The sequence below is a fragment of the Pongo abelii genome, chromosome 8 (assembly GCF_028885655.2).
Source record: "Pongo abelii isolate AG06213 chromosome 8, NHGRI_mPonAbe1-v2.0_pri, whole genome shotgun sequence".
Lineage (NCBI taxonomy): Eukaryota > Metazoa > Chordata > Mammalia > Primates > Hominidae > Pongo > Pongo abelii.
The window spans coordinates 31,582,356-31,607,515 of record NC_071993.2 but is presented as its reverse complement, the minus strand read 5'-3'; the positions used below and the strand labels follow the sequence as shown (position 1 = coordinate 31,607,515).

Sequence of the window (25,160 nt, the reverse complement as noted above, 5' to 3'; positions counted from 1 at the left end):
ACGTCCAGCTAATTTTTTGTATTTTCAGTAGAGAAGGGGTTACACCGTGTTGGCCAGGCTGGTCTCGAACTCCTGACCTCGTGATCCATCCGCCTCGGCCTCCCAACGTGTTGGAATTACAGGTGTGAGCCACCATGCCCGGCCTATTTTGTCTTTTCTATTTCATGTGAGGAACAATGTTACAAACTTCCCACTGCATAAGAAGAGTTATTCATCTGTCCACCATAAGGTTTTCATTAATGTTGTTCAAACCTTCACTAACAGTCTTCTTAAGTCACTTCCAGTTTCTGCTCACCTCTGGTCCCAAAGCCAATGCCACATGTTTTAAGATTTTATTACAGAATTCCACTTCCCTTTATTAGATTCTGTTATGGTTCTCTAATTCTGTGTAAGAAAATACCTAAGCACATCCCCTTAAGACAACAGCCATTTTATTGTACCTCACAATTTGTGGGCCAGAGAAAAGGGCAGGTTCAGCTGGTGGTTATTCTTTTTCATGTAGCATCACCTGAGGTCACTTGGTGGCCTTCAACTCGAGAATGAGCTCAATGGGGTCTGGAGGATAGAAGACAGCTGTAATCACATTTCTGGCACTTTGGCAAAGATAACCCAAAACCTAGTTTTATCTGGGACTGTCAACCAGAGGACCTGCATGTAGCTTCTCTAGTATAACAGTCCTACAGTAGTTAGACTATGATGACAGTAGCACAAAAGACAGGAAGGAGGAAATAGATAAATTTTATTACAAAGTTTTTATATTTTGTATGTGAAGTGGTGTAATATTTGAAGTTATGTTGTTGCAGGTTAAATGTGCATATTTTAAACACGAGCGCAATCACTAAAGCTACAAAGATACAAGTATATTTATAATAGGCCAGTAGTGGAGATAAAATGGAAAACTAAAAAATATTCAATTTCAAATATGGCAGGATAAAAAGGGAAAAGGGAACAAGAACAGATTGGGACAAATAGGAAATAACAAGATAATTCATTCAGATCCAACCATATAAATAATTACATTAAGTTTAAATGATCTAAATATTCTAAAGACAGCAATCATCAGGCTGGATAAAGTAGCAAGACCTAACTATACTGTCTACAAAGTATTCCCTTCAAATATATACAAAGCGGTTAAAAGTAAAAGAATCGAGAGATACCATGCAGATACTAATCATTAAGAAAACTGGAGGGAGCTATATTAATAGCCAATAAAATAAACTTCAAAACATGAGATAATACTAGCAGTATTGAGAAATATTTCATAATGATGTAAGAATCAATTAATTAAAAAGACATAATTTTAAATGTCTGTAAGCCTAATAATAACAGAGCCTTAAAATACTTGAAGCAATAATGGACAGAACAGAAAAGAGAAATAGATAAAGCTATTACAGTTAGTTTTCTCAACACTTCTCTTTCTCACTTTTCTCTCAATTGATAGAACAAGTAGGCAGAATATCAGTAAAAAAAAAAAAAAAAAAAAATCTGGAAGAGTACTGTAAAGTAGAAAAAATCAACAAAACCACAAAACCAAAAGTTGTTTCTTTGAAAAGATTAACAAAACTGATAAACCCCTACTAAGAAAAAAAGAAAGTTCAAATTAACAATATAAGAATAAACAGGAAACATTAATAGAGATCCAGGAAATATATAAGGGATAAGAAAATATTATGAACAATTTTATGTCAATACATTTGACAGTTTAATGAAATAAACAGATTCCTTGAAACAACTGTTTCTCCTCTTTAACATGACTAACTGCACTAACGTTCTTGTTCCATCTTCTCTTGAATTTGTTCCATTATTTAGCATTCTCCCTTGAAAAATACAACATAAAAATGACTCAAAAGACGTAAAAAATCTGAATGCTGCTATATCTGTTAGAGATATTGACTCCTTAATTAGAAATCTCCCCACCTCTAGTGGCATTCATCAACTGAATTGGGTCTCAGTATTAAGTCCTTGAATGTGTCTAGAAATTTAAAACCACTGTAGCTGGAGAGTTCTCCCCTCAACTCACCCTGCATATAGTTTTCTTCATACTACTTTCCATTTATTTACTTTACATCCGTGTTGTTGGAGTTTGAAGGGACCAATTAATTATATCACTTTTTTATTCTTACCTCTGAACTCTTTAAGAAGTAGACTTAAGATAAGAATGAAAATGTCAGTTTTGTTTATAGAGAAACTAGGTAAAAGAGTACACCTAGCTTTCCATCTAGTCTTCCTACCCTTTCAAATTGGATTGACTTAACTTGCCCTGTAGTGTTTACTATGTAGATGACTGGACAATGCATTTGCATCTGGACAAGCAAGTTCTGAGAGTCAGAGACTGTTGACACATGGCCAGTCTTTTGCCGAAACAGATGTGTCAGAAAGAGGGAGAGAGGTTGGTGTTTTGTCACCTACAACTTAGGTGACGCCCTACTCTTATGGTCTCTTTTTCCAAGCAGTCGTGCCTTCCCAGTTCAGATGGAACCCACAGTTAGTCCACTGCTGACTTACTTTCAGTTCCTTATGTCATTTGGACCTTATGCTCTATTGTGAACAAGTTATTATAACTTTGATCTTTTCTCATAACTGTTTTCCCTTCTCTTCCCTAGAAATTTAAACCTGGCATTCAAAGGCCGCAGTTTTTTTGTTTGTTTGTTTATTTTACCATCTCAAGAAAAAGCATGGCGTTTTAAAAATCTAGATTTTCAGGGAGGCTTGATGTGTACCTTTGCTCACCAGTATCAATTCAAGGCTCAGCATGCCACCTTTGTTCATTAGTTCCTTTTCTTATAACTCTTTCACTACCGTCTCCCTTTTCTAATTCCTGTTACTGGTTGACTTGCAGGACACTGCTCCAAATTCTTCAATGATGTCACCACCAGGCTTGAAAGTAATGTCAACCCACACCATGTGACTATAATCTGTTTCTCCGAATTCATATTTTGAGTTTCTGATACTCAGAACTCATAGTGTTTTAACTGTCTCAGTTATGCCAATCAGAATTGTTCCAATATCTTAAATACTAAAAACTCCTCTTTTCTGTTTTCTTCTTCTCTGGCAATTTTTTTCTCTTAAACTCTTAAATTCAAATATTTTTTCCATTCATATACTTTCTCTTCATCTCTTTTTCTCCCTTCTTCTCTCCTCCTCCCTTTCCCTCTTTCCCTCTGTCTCAATAGATGGTCTTGCCATTGGGTCTGAATTCCCTCAGCTTTACTCCCTTACAGACAAATGTTTGTATTCATCACCCATCCTTTCCTCTATTTCTAACCATAGAGAAACAACTGTTTCTCCTCTTTAACATGACCAACTGCACTAAAGTTCTTGTTCCCATCTTCTCTTGAATTTGTTCCATTATTTAGCACTCTCCCTTATAATTTCTTCCTGTTACTAGCATTAAAAATGGAAAAAAACAACACCAACGACAAAAACCTTGTTAAAGATTCAGCTTCACTTTCAAAGTATACCAGACTTCTTAGAAGACTAAAATTTATTGGTTAATTCCACTTTTTCTCCTTAAAAAAAAAATCTTCCAATTATTGGAAGTCTTTGTTTACTTTTATTGCCTTTCTGAAATGTATTCCAAAGGTCACTAGTGATTGGTAAGTTCTTCTCAGTTCTTCTGCCCTGAAAAGGCAGGACAAGGCGCTCTCTTCTTTTGCTCTTCTTTCGTGACTTCATTGATAGATAGCAGTATTTTGTGGAAGGCCCCTTCTAAAATAAATAAACCTTTTAGGAGATGTGCAAACTGTTCTGTTGACTTAGTGCAGCAAACAAGACTACACAGATGATTCTGAAATGATACCTCCTTAGAGAAAATTTGTGTAAGATTTTTATTATAGGTTGGAGCTCTGAAATTCTAGGACAGGATATCAGAAATGATGCAAGTCATCAGATTGATTGATTTCTTAAGTTCATGGTTCATGTAAACAATGCATGATTCTGATTGGAAAGAAAGGTCTATTGTGGCCTAAGAATCCTACGTTTGTAACCATATCACTGAATGTTGGTGATGGTTTCACGTCTCAGTCTTGCATAATTATTTAGGCTGTTATTCTGCTTCTCACTTTCAAGTATACTTCAGAGAATTTTAAACTTTTTACTTTTATTGCAGTTACTCTGATTTCTTCTCATCTTGACTACTGTAGTAACAAAACAGATTTCACTGCTTTTTGAATTTTCTCATGGTAACTTACACTTGAAAACCAGAGCCATCTTTTAAAATACAAATTTGAATGTGTTTTCTGCCAAACACCCTTGGTGCCTCTTTATATATAAAATAAAGCCCCATGTACTGAATCTAGCATTCAACCTCTTACAGTATAATCTCAGCCCCAAATCCTAGTCTTTATCGCTCTCCCTCCCCATTTCCCTCTTTCTCTTTGTATTCAGTCCATAAGGCAGAGCCTTCCCACATTTTCCCTGTAGTAATTATCGTGCTCCAAAATCCCGTAGCGCCTTGTGTCACTTGTAGCACTTACTGCATCGCCTCGATATAGAGTTTTTCATGTTTGCCTCTTATTGCGGTTTGATTTCTTAAGAACAAAAACTGTCTCTTATTCAATTTCATAGCTCCCTGTTCCCCATGATACTGAGTAGGGCACAAATGCCAGGTAAATTTTAAATAATTCAGTTTAAATCAGGCTTAAATATCTAATAATATATTTTCTAGAATTTTTAGCAGGTTGACGTAAAAATATGTGAAGACAATATATCCCCTATTTTAGAAGTCTTTGAGCATGGCTTGAGATTTTTATTTTAGGTTCTTAAATTATACGTGATATAAGAACTGTAAATTTTATAGAACTTCGTAGAACTCTTTTATGGTCTTTCAGGTGCAGTCATCTGATTGGCTCCTATAAGGTACCTAGAAATTCTTTATAATTTTGTTATTTCCACTATGTTTATTTTCAGATAAAAATGAATGCCATTTCTCATCCAGTACTGAAGTGTTAAAGTTAGAAGACATTTGCTAAGTCAAATCACTTCAGGTAAGTCTGCTCACATCTAGCTTGGTACCAGCTTAAGGTTTATTTAAAATGCAAAGAATTAAGTTCACTAACTTGGACATCTCAACTCTCAAATTTCTCAGCATATCTTCTAGTCACCTTGTATATTGAATCACTGGTCTTGGGAAATAGTGGAAAGATGATTTCTTATTAAATTTTACATGCTTATAAAAATAAAATGTTCTGGCCAGGCATGGTGGCTCATGCCTGTAATGCCAGCACTTTGGGAGGCCGAGGTGGGTGGATCACCTGAGATCAGGATTTCGAGACCAGCCTGACCAACAAGGTGAAACCTCTTCCCTACTAAAACTACAAAAATTAGTTGGGCATGGTGGCAGGCGCCTGTAGTCCCAGCTACTTGGGAGGCTGAGACAGGAGAATTGCTTCAATCCTGGAGGCCGAGGTTGCAATGAGCTGAGATCATGCCACTGCACTCCAGCCTGGGCAACAGAGCGAGACTCTATGTCAAAATAAAATAAAATAAAATGTTCGGTTTTAAACTCATGGTGTTATTTGTCTAACTGAGACTAACACCTTAAAATCATCCTTGTATTTGTATCAAGTCTAGTCGTAAAGTCCTAAGTGCCAAACAATGCTTTTGCGTTGTAGCTTTTATATATATATATATATATATATATATATATATATATATATATAGTTTTTTAAGGCTTTATACAACTTTTCTAAATTATTTATATGTTCTTATTTAAAGAAATATTTTGTCAATTAACTAGTACTTGAACCTTAAATGTTTATTAACTGTTTGTGTAAAAAATCTTTGAAAGGTCATCTTAATCACCCTCAACTCTTACAGTGATCTCCTAATAATCTTTCTGTATTCATTCTCTCTTCCCCTGTCCTGTGTTCATTGTTAGATAAAGCTGCATATAGAACCACTTTTAGTAATTTTAAAACGCTTTAATGGCTTCCAACTCCCTCTTGGATGGAATCCATGTTCCTTTGCCTAGCATTCAAAGCCCCCCACAAAGGTCCTGAAAATGTACCCCACTTGAGCCAACGCGGCTTTTCCTATTCTCTGAACTCTCATTGTTCTTCATGCATCTGTCTTGACTTGTACTGGTTTTCCTGCGTGTGATGTCCCCTGCTGCCCTGACACTATTTCCTCTGCACGTTGAAACCCTGTGCAAGCCTCTCTATGACACGTTCTCTGATTACTCCAGCTAGAAGCACTAGCTCTTTCTCTCTCTGCCAGTGTCATCTAATGTTTTGTTTGTATCACTGTTGTGGCATATCTTACCGTGCAGCTTTATTGTTAGTGTTTATGTTTGTCTTATCTCCCACCCTAGATTGTAAGGACTATAAAATCAAAGATCTTGTCTGATTTTTGTCTCCTACAGCTTTCACCATAGCCTTTAATAGTGCTTAGTAAATATTTATGTAATAAATTAAGAGTGTGCTGGCTTTTTCTCTCATCATTTCCTTTGTCTTTCATCCTTATAAATGCATATGGTCCATATTCTTGGCAACCATTTTTGTTCTGCACTCCTGGTTGCCATCTTCTCCTAGGAAAATACTGACCTTAGTGCAGTTAACAAGATACAGTCAGTTCCTGACCCAAGAAATGCACTGTATTCCAAAAGTTCATGTCTAGTTCTGTTGTTTGGAATGCAGAATGTATTTTTCCACGAAAACAATGTTATAAATAGTGGTTAGGTTCTCAGCCAGCCCTCCCAAGACTATTTAACTCACCAGTACCAGCACCACTTTCACTATGGGCAGCCACGGCGTACAATGCTGTTTTGTGGAGAGATTGTAGCTCTGGATATGGAAATATATGTCCCATGCTCTAGAAACAGGACAGAAAGTTTCTGGGCAGGTTGAACAGTAGGAGAGTCTGAGCTGGGGCTCTGACAGCATTGGATACTCTCCCATCAGAAACTTCTCGGTTTTCAGTATTTACAGGAGAGACTTTGACCTGTAGGTTGCTGATACTCTCATGTCACCTAAATTGAGTGCAAAGGGACACTTGCTCTTCTGATCTTTCCCACAGTTGATTAGGATGGTAAATGGGGTTTTCTCTATCCTTTCACATGGGTGGGTTGTTTTTAAGTCAGGTATTGAAAGATCAGGGACTGTTTCACTACTTCCTCCTTTTGGATGCTATACAAACTTATGGGAATTGAATATGTAAACATGGAAAATACTTCTGTCTATAGGGAGAAAAACACATTTACAGGTATCACCCCTATATTTGACATCACATCAGTTTTTGTGGACAAGGGATTATCATTTACATAGGCATAATGATGCTTCTAGTGAGAAACACGTCAGTATGTATATAAATAACCCTCAAGGTTGACGGCTGAGGTTGTCATGCTGTAAGAAAAAACACTTCATAAATTTCAGAGAATTTAATTTATTCAGTCATAAGTATTGAGCACATGAGTGTCTACTTGATGCTTAATACTGTGGTCAATGCTAAGGGCTAGGAAGTGGGAACAAAAGATGTTATAGTTTGCCTTCAGGCCGGGCGCAGTGGCTCACGCCTCTAATCCCAGCACTTTGGGAGGCTGAGGTGGGTAGATCACGAGGTCAGGAGATCGAGACCATCCTGGGCTAACACAGTGAAACCCCGTCTCTACTAAAAATACAAAAAATTAGCCGGGTGTGGTGGTGCATGCCTGTAGTCCCAGCTACTCAGGAGGCTGAGGCATGAGAATCAGTTGAACCTGGGAGGCAGAGGTTGCACTGAGCCAAGATCATGCCACTGCACTCCAGTCTGGCAACAGAGCGAGACTCTATCTCAAAATAAGTAAATAAATAAATAAATAAAGTTTGCTTCCCTGGGAAGTCTGAAATATAGGGAGCAAAATATTAAACATTCACATTGAAAACAATATATGATTAATTGCCATAAAATGCTTCATAAACATAAAAAATGCCTTTTGGATTATCAGAATGGAATATCATATCCCCATGGTTGTAAGGATACTGGTGGGATTTCACTTAGCTTTAGAAGAATAGTGCTAGAGCTAGGCCAGGCGTGGTGGCTCACGCCTGTAATCCCAGCACTTTGGGAGGCCAAGGCGGGCAGATCACCTGAGGTCAGGAGTTTGAGACCAGCCTGACCAATATGATGAAACCCCATCTCTACTAAAAATACACAAATTAGCCAGGCATGGTGGCATACGCCTGTAATCCCAGCTACTCGGGAGGCTGAGACAGGAGAATCGCTTGAATCCGGGAGGCGGAGGTTGCAGTGAGCTGAGATTGTGCCATTGCACTCCAGCCTGGGCAACAAGAGAGAAACTCCATCTAAAAAAAAAAAAAAAAAAAGAGCTAGAGAGGAAATGATATTCCAGGTTGGATTAACAGCATGAATAGAGGACTGGCAACACAAGCAAACAAAGCATTACTGAGCGGAGCAGAGGGTTAATTCATGTTGGCTGAAACAATGGGGGTGTGGGGTGGGGAATTAGACCACTGGTTCAACCCTCGCAGTAGATAAGAGTCATCCGTAGATATTTTTAAAGATATTAAGTCCCTAGATCTTAGCCCATAACTAGTCAATAGAGTTTCAAGGGTGTGGAACATAAGCCTGTTTGTTTTTTAAAGCTCCCCTCGTGGTTCTGATATCATCTATCATCCAGGGTTGAAAATCCTTGAATTAGAAGAATGGGCCAAATTTAGGAGAACCATGAATGCCCTCCTGAGGAGTTGAGCCTCTGTCCCTCAAGCACTGGGAAGACTACAGAGGTTTCTGAGACAGGTGACATGATTGAATTGGTGTTTGCCAAGATAAATGATTTGTCAGCTACATGTGAATGGAAGAGAAATAAGAAACAGCTTGAATTAGAGAAGTGGTCATGGTAATAAAGAGAAGAGCCACCTTTTTAAGTGTAGTTAGATGTGTGGGAGCTAGTGATGTCAGCCTTGACCTCAGCATGATCTGTTTTATAAACTGATTATACAATTTCACCCTCATTAATTTGATCTCTTTACTCATTCAGCCTGGCAACTTAAATAGTAATTTCAGCCAGTTTGCATTTAATGGAAGGAGACCATTGTCTACTCATGTACCCGTCTAACTCATAATAGTAAGTGAAGTTATGTGTATGAGGAATATGACCTTTAACATAATCATTATAAAGCATTTAATAACCTCCCACATACGCAATAACACAACCCCAGTCCTGTATGATTGTGCCAAGAGCCAGAATCACATGTATAAAGTAGTTATTAGCACACAGTTCCCTAGCATTAAGTTGAAATTTGAAGAAATGTTCTAAATCATGTTATGTGTTTTAATATTTTTAGCATTAAATTTGATAATTGTGTAATTTTCTGATGTTAGACCCAAGTATGCCTCCTGACTACAGCACCTGTTCTTACTCTGAGTTTATGCTTCTCTTCGGCAAGGAGTGCAGCCCCTCACCCTCCATTTGGGCCCATCCCCTGTCAATCCATGAGCACCCCTGCCCTAGGCTCATCCAAAGGGATAACTGGGCCAGGAGAGAGGAGTTGTAAAGGAGTCAGAATTTCTTTTGTGGCACAGACACACAAAGGATCTTGGTGGCTCTTTTGCTTCTGGCCCAAGAGGAACATGATAGCTGCTAAGGTACACACACTGAGGAGTCCCAAGTCTCACCACAGGTGAAAAACATTTCATATCTCTTTGATGTGTTTAAAATTTTTTTATGTTTGGAGGCAATGAACCACATTAATCAGAGAGCAGAGAATAAGTTCAAAGCATAAAGTTTTGACGTGACCTGCCTCCTTTTTAAAAAAAAGCTCAACATCATAAAATATTTAAAAACAATGACTTTTTTGGCAATTCTTTAATAGTACACATGTGACAACAGTTTGTACCATGGTCTTCGTCCATGACAATACATTTATTGTTGTTTTATCAATATCTCCACATCCTATGAATTACATTTTTTTTTTTGAGACGAAGTCTTGCTCTTGTCCCCTAGGCTGGAGTGCGATGGTGTGATCTCAGCTCATTGTAACCTCCGCCTCCCAGGTTCAAGCAATTCTCCTGCCTCAGCCTCTTGAGTAGCTGGGATTACAGGCACCTGCCACCATGCCTGGCTAATTTTTGTATTTTTAGTAGAGACGGGGTTTCACAATCTTGGCCAGGCTGGTCTTGAACTCCTGACCTCAGGTGATCCACCCACCTTGGTCTCCCAAAGTGCTGGGATTACAGGCGTGAGCCACCATGCCTGGCCGAGTTACATTTCTAATAGCTATTTAGATTTCTGCTAATCACCCAAATGCTTAACCAGAAAGTGGATGGTTTGTTTAGATTTGAGGTTTGTAGTAGAGAGGGAAAAGAAAGGGGGTAACATTTATCAAGTGCCCACTTTGTGCCATGTTCTTTACATGTGTTTTTCCACTTTAACTCCATTTTGCAAATGAGCAAATTGGGCTTTAGAGGTTTAAAAAAACTGAAGTCATAAGTTGAGTTGGCAATAGAAACTGGATTTGATTACAGGTCTGGCTGTCTGACTGTCTCATCATCCTGGTCTCAGAAATCTTCATGGCTTTTATTTATGAGGTAAGATCAGTGAACTCAGAATTAGGAGGTTTGAGTACCGACTTCACCTCTTCTATAGTTTGGATGTTTGTCCCCTCTGATATGGTTTGGCTGTGTCCCCACCCAAATCTCATCTTGAATTGTAATACTCATAATTTCCACGTGTCTAAGGAAAGACCTGGTGTGAGGTGATTGGATCATGGGGCAGTTCCCCCATGCTATTCTCATGATAGTGAGTGAGTTTTCACAAGATCTGATGGTTTTATAAGGGGCTCTCCCCTCCTCACTCCTCATGCTTTCTCTTGCCTGCCGCCACCCACGTAAGACGTGCCTGCTTCCTTTTGCCATGATTGTAAGTTTCCTGAGGCCTCTCCAGCTACATGGAACTGTGAATCAATTAAACCTTTTTTCTTTATAAATTAACCAGTCTCTCGTATTTCTTTATAGCAATGTGAGAACAGACTAATACACTCTCCAAATCTCATGTTAAAATTTGATCCCCATGTTTGAGGTGAGACCTAATGGGAGGTGTTTGAGGCATGGGGGCAGATCCCTCATGAATGTCTTGGCACCCTCCTTGCCCTGTTCGTTTCCACCAAGAGCTGTTAAAAAGAGCGTGGCACCTCCTCCCCTCTTGCTTCCTCTCTTGCTATGTGATCTCTGCACATGCAGCTCTCCCTTTTGCCTCCGCCATTAGTGGAAACAGCCTGAGGCCCTCACCAGAAGCCAAACGGATGCTGGAATTATATGCCTTCTGTACAGCCTGCAGAACCATGAGCCAAAGAAGCCTTTTTTCCTTTATAAATCACCCAGCCTGACGTATTTATAGCAACACTAAATGGACTGAGACAACCTCTGTCACTAACAACCTTGAACAAGTTATTTAACACCACTGAGCTTGAGTTTCCTCATCTGTAATATGGAGATAAAACCTGCTTTACCAACCATTTGGGGTTGTGGTGAGAATAATAAGCTAGGGAGTTTCCAAATGATTTCATAGGTATAAAAACCAATAGAACTTTCAGAGATGTTTAATTCAAGCAAAACACAACAACAACAATAAAGATTAAATGAGATTATTTGGACATATTTTATGGTATTTTACTTCCTAGCATTGCTCTACAAACTTACTAAAAGTAATGTTGGTCAGATTTGTAAGTTCCAAACACTGTGGTATTCCAAGCTGTCTCACTGTGCATTTAATACCTCAGTGTAGTAGATATGTTCTGGCAACATATCAAGTACCTGTTTTCACTTGCCAGAAGCAATCATTAGTTTCTATACCATAGCAAATAGGTCTGAACTCTGGTAGATACTGAAGAAATGTTTGTAGCCAATGAGACTACTAACTAGCGATGTGGCTTATTGGACTAGAGTTGATATTAACATTCTCAGAACAATTTTTCTTACATTTTTGAAGTTTTAGAACAAACCTGAGGAATAAAGACATTTTGTAAAACTGTTTTTACAAAACTGCTTTTCAAAAATGTTTTCAAGTTTCTGAATAAGTTTTATAGGTTACAATATGGTGAATACTGAAAGACAGTTATGAGCTATTAATATCAACTTACAAATCCTTCAAATATATGTATACAAGAGGTAAGAAGTTTGGGGAACTCAATAAATTGTAAGGATAGTGCTGTGAATGAAGTGACAGTGAGCCTGAGAAATGTTAAAGTCATGTCCTAGCCTTACACAAAATCTTTACCCAGTTAAAGCTCTAAGTCTTTTCTACATGGGACACCAACTGACGAGTAGAGGAGCAGTATCACACTTCAGATACACAGATACAGATCAAGGAGAGTGCACCCATTTGGTCTTGGATTCCTGAGTGTGTGCAACTCTTCTGCATCTGCCAACTTAGTACATCCCAAAGAGGGTTCCCCAGTCCTCAAGTGCTGATTTCTCTTTTTTTTTTTTTTTTTTTTCTTTTTTTGAGATGGATCTCACTCTGCCGCCCAGGCTGGAGTGCAGTGGCATAATCTCAGCTCACTGCAAGCTCCGCCTCCCGGGTTCACACCATTCTCTTGCCTCAGCCTCCCGAGTAGCTGGGACTATAGGCACCCACTACCACACCCGGCTAATTTTTTGTATTTTTAGTAGAGATGGGATTTCACCGTGTTAGCCAAGATGGTCTCTATCTCCTGACCTCGTGATCCACCCGCCTCGGCCTCCCAAAGTTTTGGGATTACAGGTATGAGCCACCGCGCCCAGCCTCAAGTGCTGATTTCAATGTGGCTCCCAGTGCCCACGCTGTGCCTGCTTTCTATATCTGGTAGATGGGTAGCTGCAATTGGGGCCAGGTCAAGTGAAGTGCAAGGGGCAGTAGACATGGAAAACAAAGAAAACATACAACAGAGATTGCAAAAATCTGGACCTGTTGACAAGTTTGGTTCATAAATGTGTTTTCTGTAGCCTGCATAGCCTGCATAATGTTTTTTATTTTAATTATTATTAATTTTATAGACAGGGTCTCACTCTGTCACCCAAGATGAAGTACAGTGGCCTTATCATAACTCACAGTAGCCTTGAACTGCTAGGCTCAAGCGACCCTCCCACCTCAGCCTCCTGAGTTACTGGAATTACAGGTGCAAGTCATGATGCCTGGCTCTTTTGTTTTTAAAGCATACATTGCTTGTTAACAAGTATTATTTTAACTAGTAACTGATATAATTTGTTGTTAACTAATTTAATGCACAAATCCATATTTCCACATTCTCTTGGAAACTGGCAACTTTGGTCCTGCTCTTGCATGTGGCAGTAACCAGCTAGAGCTAAGTAGAAGTTGCCTCTATTAGATGGGAGGCTGTGCTTTTACATTATAGGTTGTAACCTATAACACCCCTGGCTGTTGTTTTTCTTTAAACAGAATTTAGAGAAAGGTTTAAATGTTACTTATACCACCATCTATGTTAAAATTGGAAATAGCAAATTGATTGGATGACATATTTTAATATAAGTGAGAGATGGTATTAATTTTCTAGGACTACATAAGCAAGTACTACAAACTGGGTGGTTTTAAATGACAGAAATTTATTCTCTTACAGTTCTAAAGGTTAGAAATCTAAAGTCAAGGTGCTGGCAGGACCATGTTCCCTCAGAGGCTCATGGGGAGGATTCTGCCTTGCCTCTTCTGGCTTCTGGTAGCCCCAGACATTCCTTGCCTTGTGGTAGCATGATGCCAATCTGATTTCATCTTATGACTGTCTTCCCTCTGTGTCTGTCTACATCCAAATTTTCCTCCTCTTGTGAGGCTATCAGTACATTGGATTAGGGCACACCCTAACCTGGTATGAACTCATTTTAACCTGATTATATCTGCAAAGACCCTAATCTGGTATGAACTCATTTTAACCTGATTATATCTGCAGAGACCCTATTTCCAAATAAGGTCATATTCACAGGTACTGGAGGTTAGGACTTCAACATATCATTTTGGGGTCATAATTCAACCCATAACTGATGGCATATTTCTTTGTAGAGTGCAGAGTAATGGTTAAGGGCAGGGTTCCTTGAGGCAGAGTGCTGCATTCAACTTCTCAACTTATTTGCTATGTGATCTTGGATAAGCTGATTACCCAGTGCCTCAGTGCTCTCATCTATACAATGGGATAGTGGCACAATCCTGTAAGGTTATTATAGGATTGCAGTAAGGACAAAATAAGTTAACATATATAAAGCACTTAGTACATTGCCTGGCTCAATGTACTATATGCTCAATAAACTGAACTATTGTTATTATTAGCTCTTATTCATATGTAATTTAAATGTATACAAGGAGTACCAGTGCCAAAAACTATTATTTAAGATAGCATTATGAAACCATGGAAAAACCAGGGATAGTAGGTAGAATTGCTGCATGAAAAAATAAAAAGAGAGAGACTAGAGTTTTAATAAGTTTTTTTTCAATGCATACAACTGTAATACTTTAAAAATGTTAGCCTGCTCACTCTTTTAGATTACCTGCCTGGCCCCTATATGCACTTGAAGCTAACTGAAGACCTAAAGAACTTCAAACCCAGAAGCTTAGATATTGCCTGTTGGGTTGCTGAGCACAATGGCCTGTAGATAATAATGAAGGAAGTTACTCCAGGGAGAGTGTCCAAGGAACACTGACTTCTAAGCCTTCCTACTTGTCTCCTTGGGAGCACGTTATTACCCTCTGCCTTCTCCTTATAAATCTTTAGATTAAAATTATCCTGGTCCCCAGTCTCTGGGTCAGAGATTGAGACTGAATAATTCTTTGAATTTAAATTATACGTTTCCTCCCAAGGGAACAAATATTTTGAGATATATTATTTCATTTTTCCACATAGACTTTACATGAAATAATTACACAACTTCATCTTTATTAAAAATCTGAGAGCTCTGATAGAGAAGGTGTAAAGAATTGGCAAGAATGTTTGACGTACTTGGAAGAAAACTGTTCAGTAGGTTAGTGGCTATTGGGTTTTTAGTACTATAGAGTATACATACACTTCATTCTCAAAGATACTGCTACCTTGAAGACGTGAATATTCAACTAAAGTCAAAGTATTTGACCTAAATGGTGAAAGGGACACATGCAAACGTTATTTCTGATTTGCGATTTTATTTGAATAAAAGAAGTTAGGGTATTTAATTTGGGGCAAAAAAAAGTGTTATTTCTGTTGTTCAAGTATTAGTAATTGGAACATTTAGATTCAATGATGTGTTCGTCAGGACTGCTTCAGTTGCAAATGAAAGCCAGCTCAAACCAGTTTATGAAAATAAAGGAAACTTAATTATTTCTGTAACTATGGTTTCCAGAGGTGCATCTGGCTTCAGGCATGGTTTCAGCCAAAAACTCAAATGATCTCATTTGGACTCCTTTTCCTCTGCTGGTTTCTTTATTTGTCATTTTTCAGACAGGCATGGTCAGTAAAATGACCACTAGCAGCTCAAGATGGTTGTCCATCCAATTTAGCAATCTCAACAGAAAGAGAACCTGTCACACCAAATGTCTACCTACTTGCCTCAGAGAAGATGTGGATTGACTCTCTTTGACCTCATGTGTCACTGTGGCCTGGGAATGGGGTATACTGGTGGGCCAGCCTTGGTATGTTTTCCCAGTGCTCCAGTAGAGGGGCATAGCCCAGTGACTGCAAGCCCCGTGAGGGTCTCACGGAATAGGAGAGGCTTTCTCCAAAGGAACCAGAAGAAAAATGGGAATGTGTGCTTAGCAGACCAAAACTGTCCTGACTTCAAACCATTAAAAATGGTATGTGAAATCATTCAGATGGCAGTTTCTGGTTTTAAGAAAGAACTATCTGCTTTTTTTTTTTGATTGAGTCTCTCTCTGTCGCCAGGCTGGAGTGCAGTGGCACGATCTTGGCTTACTACAACCTCCACCTCCTGGATTCAAGCGATTCCCCTGCCTCAGCCTCCTGAGTAACTGGGACTACAGGCACTCACCACCATGCCTGGCTAATTTTTTTTTTTTTGTATTTTAGTAGAGATGAGGTTTCACCATGTTGGTCAGGAGGGTCTTGAGAGGTGACAACGTGCTAGCTGCCCTCGCTTGCTCTCGGCACCTCCTTAGGCCATGGCGTCCACTCTGGCCACGCTTGAGGAACCCTTCAGCCTGCCGCTGCACTGTGGGAGCCCCTCTCTGGGCTGGCCGAGGCCAGAGCCGGCTCTCTCTGCTTGTGGGGAGGTGTGGAGGGAGATGAGCGGGTGGGAACTGGGGCTGTGCACGGCACTCGCAGGCCAGTGTGAGTTCCAGATGAGCCTGGGAGTGCCGGCCCTGGGCAGTGAGGGGCTTAGCACCTGGGCCAACAGCTGCGGAGGGTGCACCGGGTCCCCCAACACTGCCAGTCTGCCCACGCCGTGCTTGAATTCTCACTGGGTCTCAGCCATCTCCCTGCTGGGCAGGGCTCTGGACCTGCAACCTGCCATCCCTGAGCCCCGCCCTGCCAAATGGGCTCCCGCCAGGCCTCAGCCTCCCCTATGGTCACTGCCCCCTGCTCTGCAGCACCTGGTCCCATCGACTGCCCAAGGGCTGAGGAGTGTGGGCACGGGACTGGCAGGCAGCTCCGCCCGAGGCCCTGGCAAGGGATCCACTAGGCGAAGCCAGCTGGGCTCCTGAGTCGGTTGGGGACTTGGAGAACTTTTATGTCTAGCTGGAGGATTGTAAATGCACCAATCAGCACTCTGTGTCTAGCTTGGGGTTTGTAAATGCGCCAATTAGCACTCTGTGTCTAGCTAAAAGTTTGTAAATGCACCAATGAGTGCTCTGTGTCTAGCTAATCTGGTGGGGACTTGGAGAACTTTTATGTCTAGCTGGAGGATTGTAAATACACCAATCAGCACTCTGTGTCTAGCTCAGGGATTGTAAACGCACCCACCAATCAGCACCCTGTCAAAATAGACCAATCAGCTCTCTGTAAAATGGACCAATCATCAGGATGTGGGTGGGGCCAGATAAGGAAATAAAAGCAGGCTACCCTAGCTAGCAGTGGCAACCCGCTTGCGTCCCCTTCCACCCTTTGTTTGTGGAAGCTTTGTTCTTTCACTCTTTGCAATAAATCTTGCTGCTGCCCACTCTTTGGGTCCACACTGTCTTTATGAGCTGTAACACTCACCGCGAAGATCCGCAGCTTCACTTCTGAGGCCAGCGAGACCACGAACCCACCGGGAGGAATGAACAAATCCAGACAGGAGGAACGAACAACTCCAGACGTGCCGCCTTAAGAGCTGTAACACTCACTGTGAAGGTCTGCAGCTTCACTCCTGAAGCCAGCGAGACCACGAACCCACCAGAAGGAAGAAACTCCGAACACGTCTGAACATCAGAAGGAACAAACTCCAGACATACGACCTTTAAGAACTGTAACACCACAAGGGTCCGTGGCTTCATCTTGAAGTCAGTGAGACCAAGAACCCACCAATTTCAGACACAGTCTTGATCTGCCGACCTTGTGATCTGCCCACCTTGGTCTCCCAAAGTGCTGAGATTGCAGGCATAAGCCACTGTGTTCGGCCACCACCTGCTTTCTTCCATTAAAATCTTAGCATAAAACAAAGGAAATAGAAACAAAAATTCCAACTCTTTTTGTCAGAGGTAGGTCTCATCAGTTACCTTAAACCATAAAATCTGAAACAGAAGCCATATGATACAGTGACTTAGTACCAGAAGGGCAAAACCAAAGCACCTGCAGAGGAGCTGACAGTGATATCAGGAGGTTGAAGGAGGAAGGGGGGCATCGTGCTTAAAACAGATGATCAGCTGAAAGTCTGTAAAAGGACCAGCCAAACTCCCAGGTCTTCACCTCACTCCAGCTGGACAGCAATGTTCCCCAACTCCACGAGATGAGGGATTCGTTCTCTGAAAAAATCGAAACTACAGAGAATCTAGACCAGGACTCAGGGACAGTGGAGGGTAGAGTTAACTGAATGTCGGGTCTGATCTTAGAGCAGCAGGAAAAACAAATGTCAAAAAAAAAAAATGCTTTGAATAAGAACAAGTAAGACTTTTAAATATCAGTACTCAAATTGATAGCAGGGTTTGCAAAATGTTTGCTTTTTTTTTTTTTTTTTTTTGTCCAAACATGTTGTGATTTGAAGTGACAAAGTTTGGGTCCTATTCTCTTTGAATGTTTGGCCCTTATATTTATATTTATAAACAAGTATACCACTGGATCATGATAAATAACAAAGTTTCAATGTAGAGTTTTTGTCTTCATTTTCATCAGTGAAGAAGACAGAATCCTGAATGTTATTTTCTTCTGAAAGTTAGAGGAGACATCAAAAGTTGAAATTTAGCAGACATATTTTTCAGATTTTAATTACTAGAAAAAATATTATTTTTAGGATTCAGTGACTATTATTGACTATGTAACTAATAAAATGTTATTATGGTACTTTTAGATTAAAAGTCTATTCCAAATTGCATTTTGATTTTTCAGATGTTCTAAATTCTAGTGTGTAAATATTATAAAAGTATTGACATTTTGAAGTGGGTGGAGTTCCCTCCCCTCTCTTTGGATTAGCTTCTAAAACTTAATGAAATAGAAAGCAAGTGTCTTTTCCCACTGAAAAAAGGTTATATTTTATTCCTTGTTGTACTGAGACCCAAATAAAATAGACAAATCAGAAATAAGAGTGCCAGAATTTTTTCTTGCCAATGTAACTTCTTAGAATTATGCTGAATTGCTTTTGCTGTAAAAACTGGACCAACTAGTCTATTATGGATATTTTGTAGAGAATTTCTGTACTTTTTTTTGGCTCAATGAGGTCAAGAATTTTAAATTAGAGTTAAAGAACTGGAAGGCATCCTCTTATTCATTTCGCAAATGAAAGAACTGAAGTCCTGAGAAGTCATGATTTATCCAGGATCACACAATTAATAGTGAAGGTTGGATGAAATAAGAGCCTCCTGGCCATCAGTTCAGTGATCTTTGTAAAAGACCCTTCGGGTTTATTTTCACCATCACTTTATGTGCAATGTCTGTAATTTACTGCATTAGGCCAGTTAGCACGTTATAAGTTTGCGTTTAATCTGCTAAAACTAAGGGAACATCTAGGATTAGGAATACTGACAGTGACAAAAATCATGGATGGCAGGAAGCATGTTGAAGAATCTTTAGCTAGGGTGGGAAATGTTCCTTCATTAGCTTCTGATCCTGCTGTCTGGGAGGAACTTCTTTGTTTATTGTTCTCAGGACCTGATTCTGCCTTCTGGAAGGTTCTTCCTTGCCCATTTTTCCCCAAGGTCACATATATGTGGACATTGGGGAACATGCCCTTTGTGGAGACTATATAGCCTTTGTTTCCTTCTTTCTGTTCTTGCAATTCAGGGAGCTTGAGCATTGTTTTAAGGGTCAAACAGTCAAAGGCTTATAGGTATCACTTGTGGGGGTTTTGGCAATGCCATTCCTCCAAAACTGAGATGGCTTTTGACCTGTCTTGTAGTTAATATCGTGTGCTAGCATTGGAGTGACTGTGTGGACCAGGCTGGCAAGGCAGCCTTAGCTGAAATCTCTTGTCTTGGCACATTAAGTAATAATACTCTCTTCTGCTCTCAAAACTACCCCAGTTTAGACAACGTGTGTTATGGTCACTCTAGCCAGTAAGCACACCAAAAATTCCCAAGTCTAATATATTTCTTTATTTCCTTATTTTTATTCTCTTCTCTCCCAACTTACTGGAGACTCTTGTATGGCCATCAGAAAATTAACCTACTTAACTTGATTTGCAACAAGGCTGAGTCCCTCTGTTTGCCTGAGAAAATATAATGGGCCAGTTTTTTTCAGCCTTCTTTTTTACCATGTGAATTCCAGAAGCAGTCAGCTCTTATAAACCTGGGAGCTCCCCAAATTTCTGAATTTTCTATTTCCATTCATTTCTGCTCTCAAATCTGTCAGTGCTTGCCTGTGCACATTTCTTATTTATAATCTTTGATAAGTGCAACAAGTAGTACTTTGTTGTTCTTTTTTTTTTTTTTTTTTTCACTCTGTCGCTCAGGCTGGAGTGTAGTGGCACAATCTTGGCTCACTGCAACCTCTGCCTTCTGGGTTCAGGTGATTCTCCTGTCTCAGCCTCCCCAGTAGCTGGAACTACAGGCACCCGCTACCATGCCCGGCTAATTTTTGTATTTTTAGTAGAGACGGGGTTTCACCATATTGGCCAGGCTGGTCTGGAACTCCTGACTTTGTGATCCACTCGCCTCGGCCTCCCAAAGTGCTGGGATTACAGATGTGAGCCACTGTGCCTGGCTGTACTTTGTTATTCTAATATTGTTCCATCTGTTTTCTCCATAGACATGGGCTTGGTAGACACTTGTTCTGCTTTTGAAGTTGTATCAGACATTTTTAAAAATTGAGCTATAACTTACATATAGTAAACTCATAGCTCTTAAGTGTTGAGTTCAGCGAGTTTTGACAATTATGTACATCCGTGTAACTACTACCCAAAATATGATATCAAACATTTCCATTGCTCAAGATGGATGTCCATTTCTAGTTAATTGCCTACTTTAAACCTCTGGAGGCAACCACTTTTTCACTTCAGTCACCAAAGATTAGTTTTGGCAAGCAGTATTTTTAGTAAGTGTTTTATGACTGTGTGACATAAGTACCTTTCTATCCTTTTCTCAGTTTCTTCATCTCCTGCCGTTTGGCTGCTAAGCAGTCACCATATGTTTTAGTTTTGTTAAAGTCAGCATCCCCCTCAAAAATATCATTTTTCTTGTATTAGGGAAAGCCAGCTATTATGATAAAGGTACCCAAATTGTATAATAGCTAAATCCAGTTAAAGTGCATTTATTGCTAATGAAGCAGTGCATTGAAGGCACTCTTGATCATTTGGTGACCTTCCATAATGTGGGCGTTGGAGTCCTCTAGCAGCTGGGGAAAGAGAGCATGAACATACCTTACCTGCTGCTTCTGAGGAACCTTAACCTGGAAGTTGGCATTCAGTCATTCTCACTGACATTCTACTGGGGAGAACTACAAGGCCACATCTGATACAAGGTTGGAAAGGCTTGGAAAGGGTAATCACTTTCCAAGTGATTCACTTGGGCAGTGAATCACTGGGCAATCACTTCCCAGTAACAGTTCCCGCACTGTGAAGGGGATAGCAAAGTTTGGACAGGTTAATGCGATAACTTTTATTTTGTTTTAATAACATAATACTATATTGCATCTCTTTTTTGTCTTCATGTTACTTCTTTGTCTTTGTATTATACATTCTTTTATACTTTCTGGATAAACATTTTCAGTATTTGAAACTTTAAAAAATAGTATTGTTATCTCTGTGGTAGAAATGTTCAAAGCAAAAGCAAGTAATCTTCCCCAGATTATTCTGTGAAATTAAAGTTCTGGGCATCAACAGATACAATCTAACTCTTAAAAGGCAAAGCTGCCCAGTATCACCATTTCTGTTCAATATTGTGTCAGAGATCCTAGCCAGCAGAGTAAGTCAGGGTCGGGGGTGAGGGGTGGGGGACAACTGCAAGAAAAGATGTAGGAATGGAAAAGGAGAAAAACACTGTCATTATTGGCAAATGACTTAATTGTCTATATAGAAAGCTCCTACGACTCGACAGCTAAATTCTTAAAATTAGAGAGTTTAGCAAAGTTTTTAAATGTAAAGTCAATATAGGGAAGCCAATTGCATTTCTATAGACGAGCAGCAACAACAAAACAGAAAATTTAAAAACCACTTTATTTTGAAATAATTACCATCCTACATAGCCGTAGTATATTTATGAAAACTAAGAAATTAACATTTATATACTAATATTAACTAAACTACAGCTTTTATTTTGATTTTTCCAGTTTTTCTACTGATACTTTCTTTTCATTGCAGGATCTAACCCTGGATACCACACTGCATTCAATAGCCATATCTCTTAACCAGTTTAAGGCAGTTTCTTGATCTTTTCTTGTCTTTCAGGGATTTGATACTTTTGAAGAATAGTGGTCAGGTCTTTTGTAGAAAGGATATCAATTTGAGTTTGGTGTTTTCTCATTATTATATCACATCATATCAGGCAGTAAATGTTATCAATATTGAAACCCACCCAATTATCCCATAGATAGTTTTTTGGATAAACAGAAATTGACCATTCTGGTCTTAAAGCTGGAAACTTATATTTGTTTTATCTGAGTTCCTTTCTCAGGAAATGACCTTCAGGCCTCTCAAAATAAGTATCAAAGAACTGAATCTCACCAGATCACCACATCCAAACAAGGAAATGCCGGACCCCTCATTCATCATGATTGCCTCTTTGTCTCTCCAGAGTTCCTATTTTCTCACACATTGTTACATTTCTTCCTTGGTATGTAAGCCCCTAGTTTTAGTCAGTCAGGGAGATGGATTTTAGACTGAGCTCCCATCTCCTCGGCTGCAGCACCTGATTAAAGCCTTCTTCCTTGGCAACACTCATCGTCTCAGTCATTGGCTTTCTGTGCAGTGCAACAGCAGGACCTAGACCAAACCTCTGGTGTTTCAGTAACAATATGACTTGTTACTGGTCATGTTAACCTTGATCAGTTGGTTAAGATGGTATCTGCAAGATTTTTCCACAGTAAAGTTACTGTAGAAATGTAATTTTTAAAAGATATAATTTACATAGCAACATACTACAAATAACTTTTGTAGAAATTTAACAAGTAATGTCTAAGTCCTTTATTGAGAAGTTACAAACTTTTATTGAAAGACATTAATGGATTAGAAGATTTAATGTTGCAAAGATGTTAATTCTCTCTCATTGCACATAGAATCAAATCCCTAACAGATTTTGAGATTGTATGATTACTATTAATATTATTATTTGGATGATACTTGACATTGTAATTCTGAACTTAAATGGAAGAACAATCATCCCAAAATCACATACAGATTCCTAAAGAAGGTGTTTTTCCTCCTATCGAGGAAGTGCTTTTGCTGCCTTTATATAATGACAATATAAAACCATAGTAGTTAAGCCAGCATATGGTATGAGAATATACAAATTGGCAGATGAAAATAATAGAAAATTTACAAACAGATCCACCTATATGTGGAAGCATGATTCATGACAAAACAGGTGTTGAAGATCATTGGGGGAAAGGGTGTGTACAGCTTTCAGTATATGGTGCTGAGGCAATAGAGTGTCCATAAGAAAAAGATGGAAAGTGGATTCTTACCTCATCATACACAAAATGGGAAAAGTTAAAATGTTATGTTAGTAATTATAGTTTAATTATAAAATCTAAAATTATGCATTTAGAAGCAGAGCTCGGGGAAGAAATTGAAGAAGAAAATGAAACTGTCAAATGAAAACAACATTGGAGAAAAAGATGATACAGGAAAAACAGTGAAGTCATGGAAATTAGACATGAGAGAGGTGAGCAAAGTCAAATATACATTTAAAAGAGTGACATAACACCTGAGCTTTAAAATGTCAGTGTTTACAATATGACAGAAACACTGCATCACTTACTGACTTGGCTCATCCTGCTGAGTTACATGCCAGAAATCATAATGTGATCTACAGATTATTTAATAATGTTTCTACTGACAACTCAATTACACCATCATTTGTAGAAAACAAAGGACTGGAAATCACTTAACTTGGAGAGGGATGTGCTATCACTTTCTCAGTTTGGGAAAATTTGTCAAAAAGGCTTAACTAAGACTTATCAAATGACCGTTACACTTACTATTCTTTTACTTAGGGGCACCCTGTTTAACCTAACATACTTAGAAAGAGTAGTTTAAAATATTATTAATTCCATTGTATACTTGGCAATGTACAATTTTTAGACAATGGTTTTTCTTTTTTTGAGATGAAGTTTCTCTCTTGTTGCCCAGGCTAGAGTGCAGTGGCATAATCTTGGCACACTGCAACCTCTGCCTTTCTGGTTCAAGTGATCCTCCTGCCTCAGACTCCCAAGTAGCTAGGATTATAGGCATCCTCCACCATTCCCGGAGGTATTTTTACTAGAGAAGGGGTTTCACTGTGTTGGCCAGGCTGGTCTCAAACTCCTGACCTCAGGTGATCTGCCCGCCTCGGCCTCCCAAAGTGCTGGGATTACAGGCGTGAGCCACCGCTCCTGGCTGACAATGGTTTTTCTTAATTTATGCCTCAAATATGTTTTTATCAAAACCTTGCAGCTATAAAGGTAGATCACTCAATTTAGGGAAAATGGTTGCCATTTAATCTAATTGACAAAGCTAGTATTTATTTTCAAACTTATCTTTTAAATCAGACATCCTTCTGTCAGTAAAAGTCCCACTTGATTTTTCATCTCAAATAAATATGTTAATATATGCCTCCATGACAACCATCACATGGCTGAATTCTAATTCTAATATAGATTAAGTAGATAAGGCACAGAGCGTTACCATGTGTTGCCTGGATACAGTAAGGTACTGCTGCCTTCAGTGTTTCTTTGCTTTGCGCTTACTAAAGTCTCCAGAGAGATACGTCTTTAACACTAATAAGAGTATAGAAGAGGTAATCCCTATAAGTAAAATGTCCTCACTGTGTATTGTGGAACTGCTTCATTCTACAATATACTTAATTTATATAATAATATGGGCCAAGTACTCCATTTCTTAATAAAATCTGTATGAGACATGGAAAGAACAAGGCCTTACTGTAGTGCTTTGATTAAAGGAGGTTTCATAGATAGCATTGTTATAATTTTTCCCCGTTTTTGGAACCCTGGAGGTTTTTACATCCCAGGAGGTATGCATTTCTTTTGTGAAGTGAGAAGAGAGGCCGCATGATGCCTTAGCTGCCAATACACTCTCAGAAAGATCGGTATTGGGAAAAATGAGAGTTGAGGACCTGGAAATAGATTGCCTTAAAACTATCTAGGCCTACATACCTCTTAAGAAGCATTAGAGCAGCCTCAGATGTTCCTCAGTTTCAAGACCATGGGTATAGATGACAGGCCGAGTAGATCCATCATACGCATAATCGTAGACCCAACAAAAAGTCCAGACTTAATGAAAGAAAACCAGCGTTTAGAACATAAACTTTTCTCAAATAAGTAACAACTTGAATCTAAACATTGAAAGGACACTGTGTGCCTGGCTCTAGTAAAGTTGCTGGACCTCAGAGATAAAATTTTGGGAGGGAGCCAGAAAAACAGGTCCAGATATTTATAAAGGAGAAAATTATGTTGGCCTCAGATTTCATTCAG

General features: G+C 39.3%; 1 protein-coding gene and 1 long non-coding RNA gene across 30 annotated transcripts in view; one reads left to right on the top strand and one right to left on the bottom strand.

The window, feature by feature from the left end:
- Positions 1–25,160, top strand: part of ZNF438 (zinc finger protein 438) — a 182,378-nt gene that overhangs the window by 80,721 nt on the left and 76,497 nt on the right. For 8 of the 29 annotated variants that reach the window (XM_054521480.2, XM_054521488.2, XM_054521484.1 and 5 more), the window contains 4 exons: positions 4,909–4,985; positions 10,462–10,524; positions 22,145–22,303; positions 23,237–23,353. In XM_054521480.2, the coding sequence (XP_054377455.1) occupies positions 10,507–10,524; positions 22,145–22,303; positions 23,237–23,353 (294 nt within the window). In that variant the 5' untranslated portion in view covers positions 4,909–4,985; positions 10,462–10,506. 29 annotated transcript variants of the gene reach the window in all.
- On the bottom strand, positions 415–25,160 carry LOC129048202 (uncharacterized). The gene is made up of 2 exons (XR_008510370.1): positions 24,843–25,160; positions 415–555 (listed from the first exon to the last, which is right to left on the bottom strand). It is a non-coding gene; the product is annotated as an uncharacterized LOC129048202 (long non-coding RNA).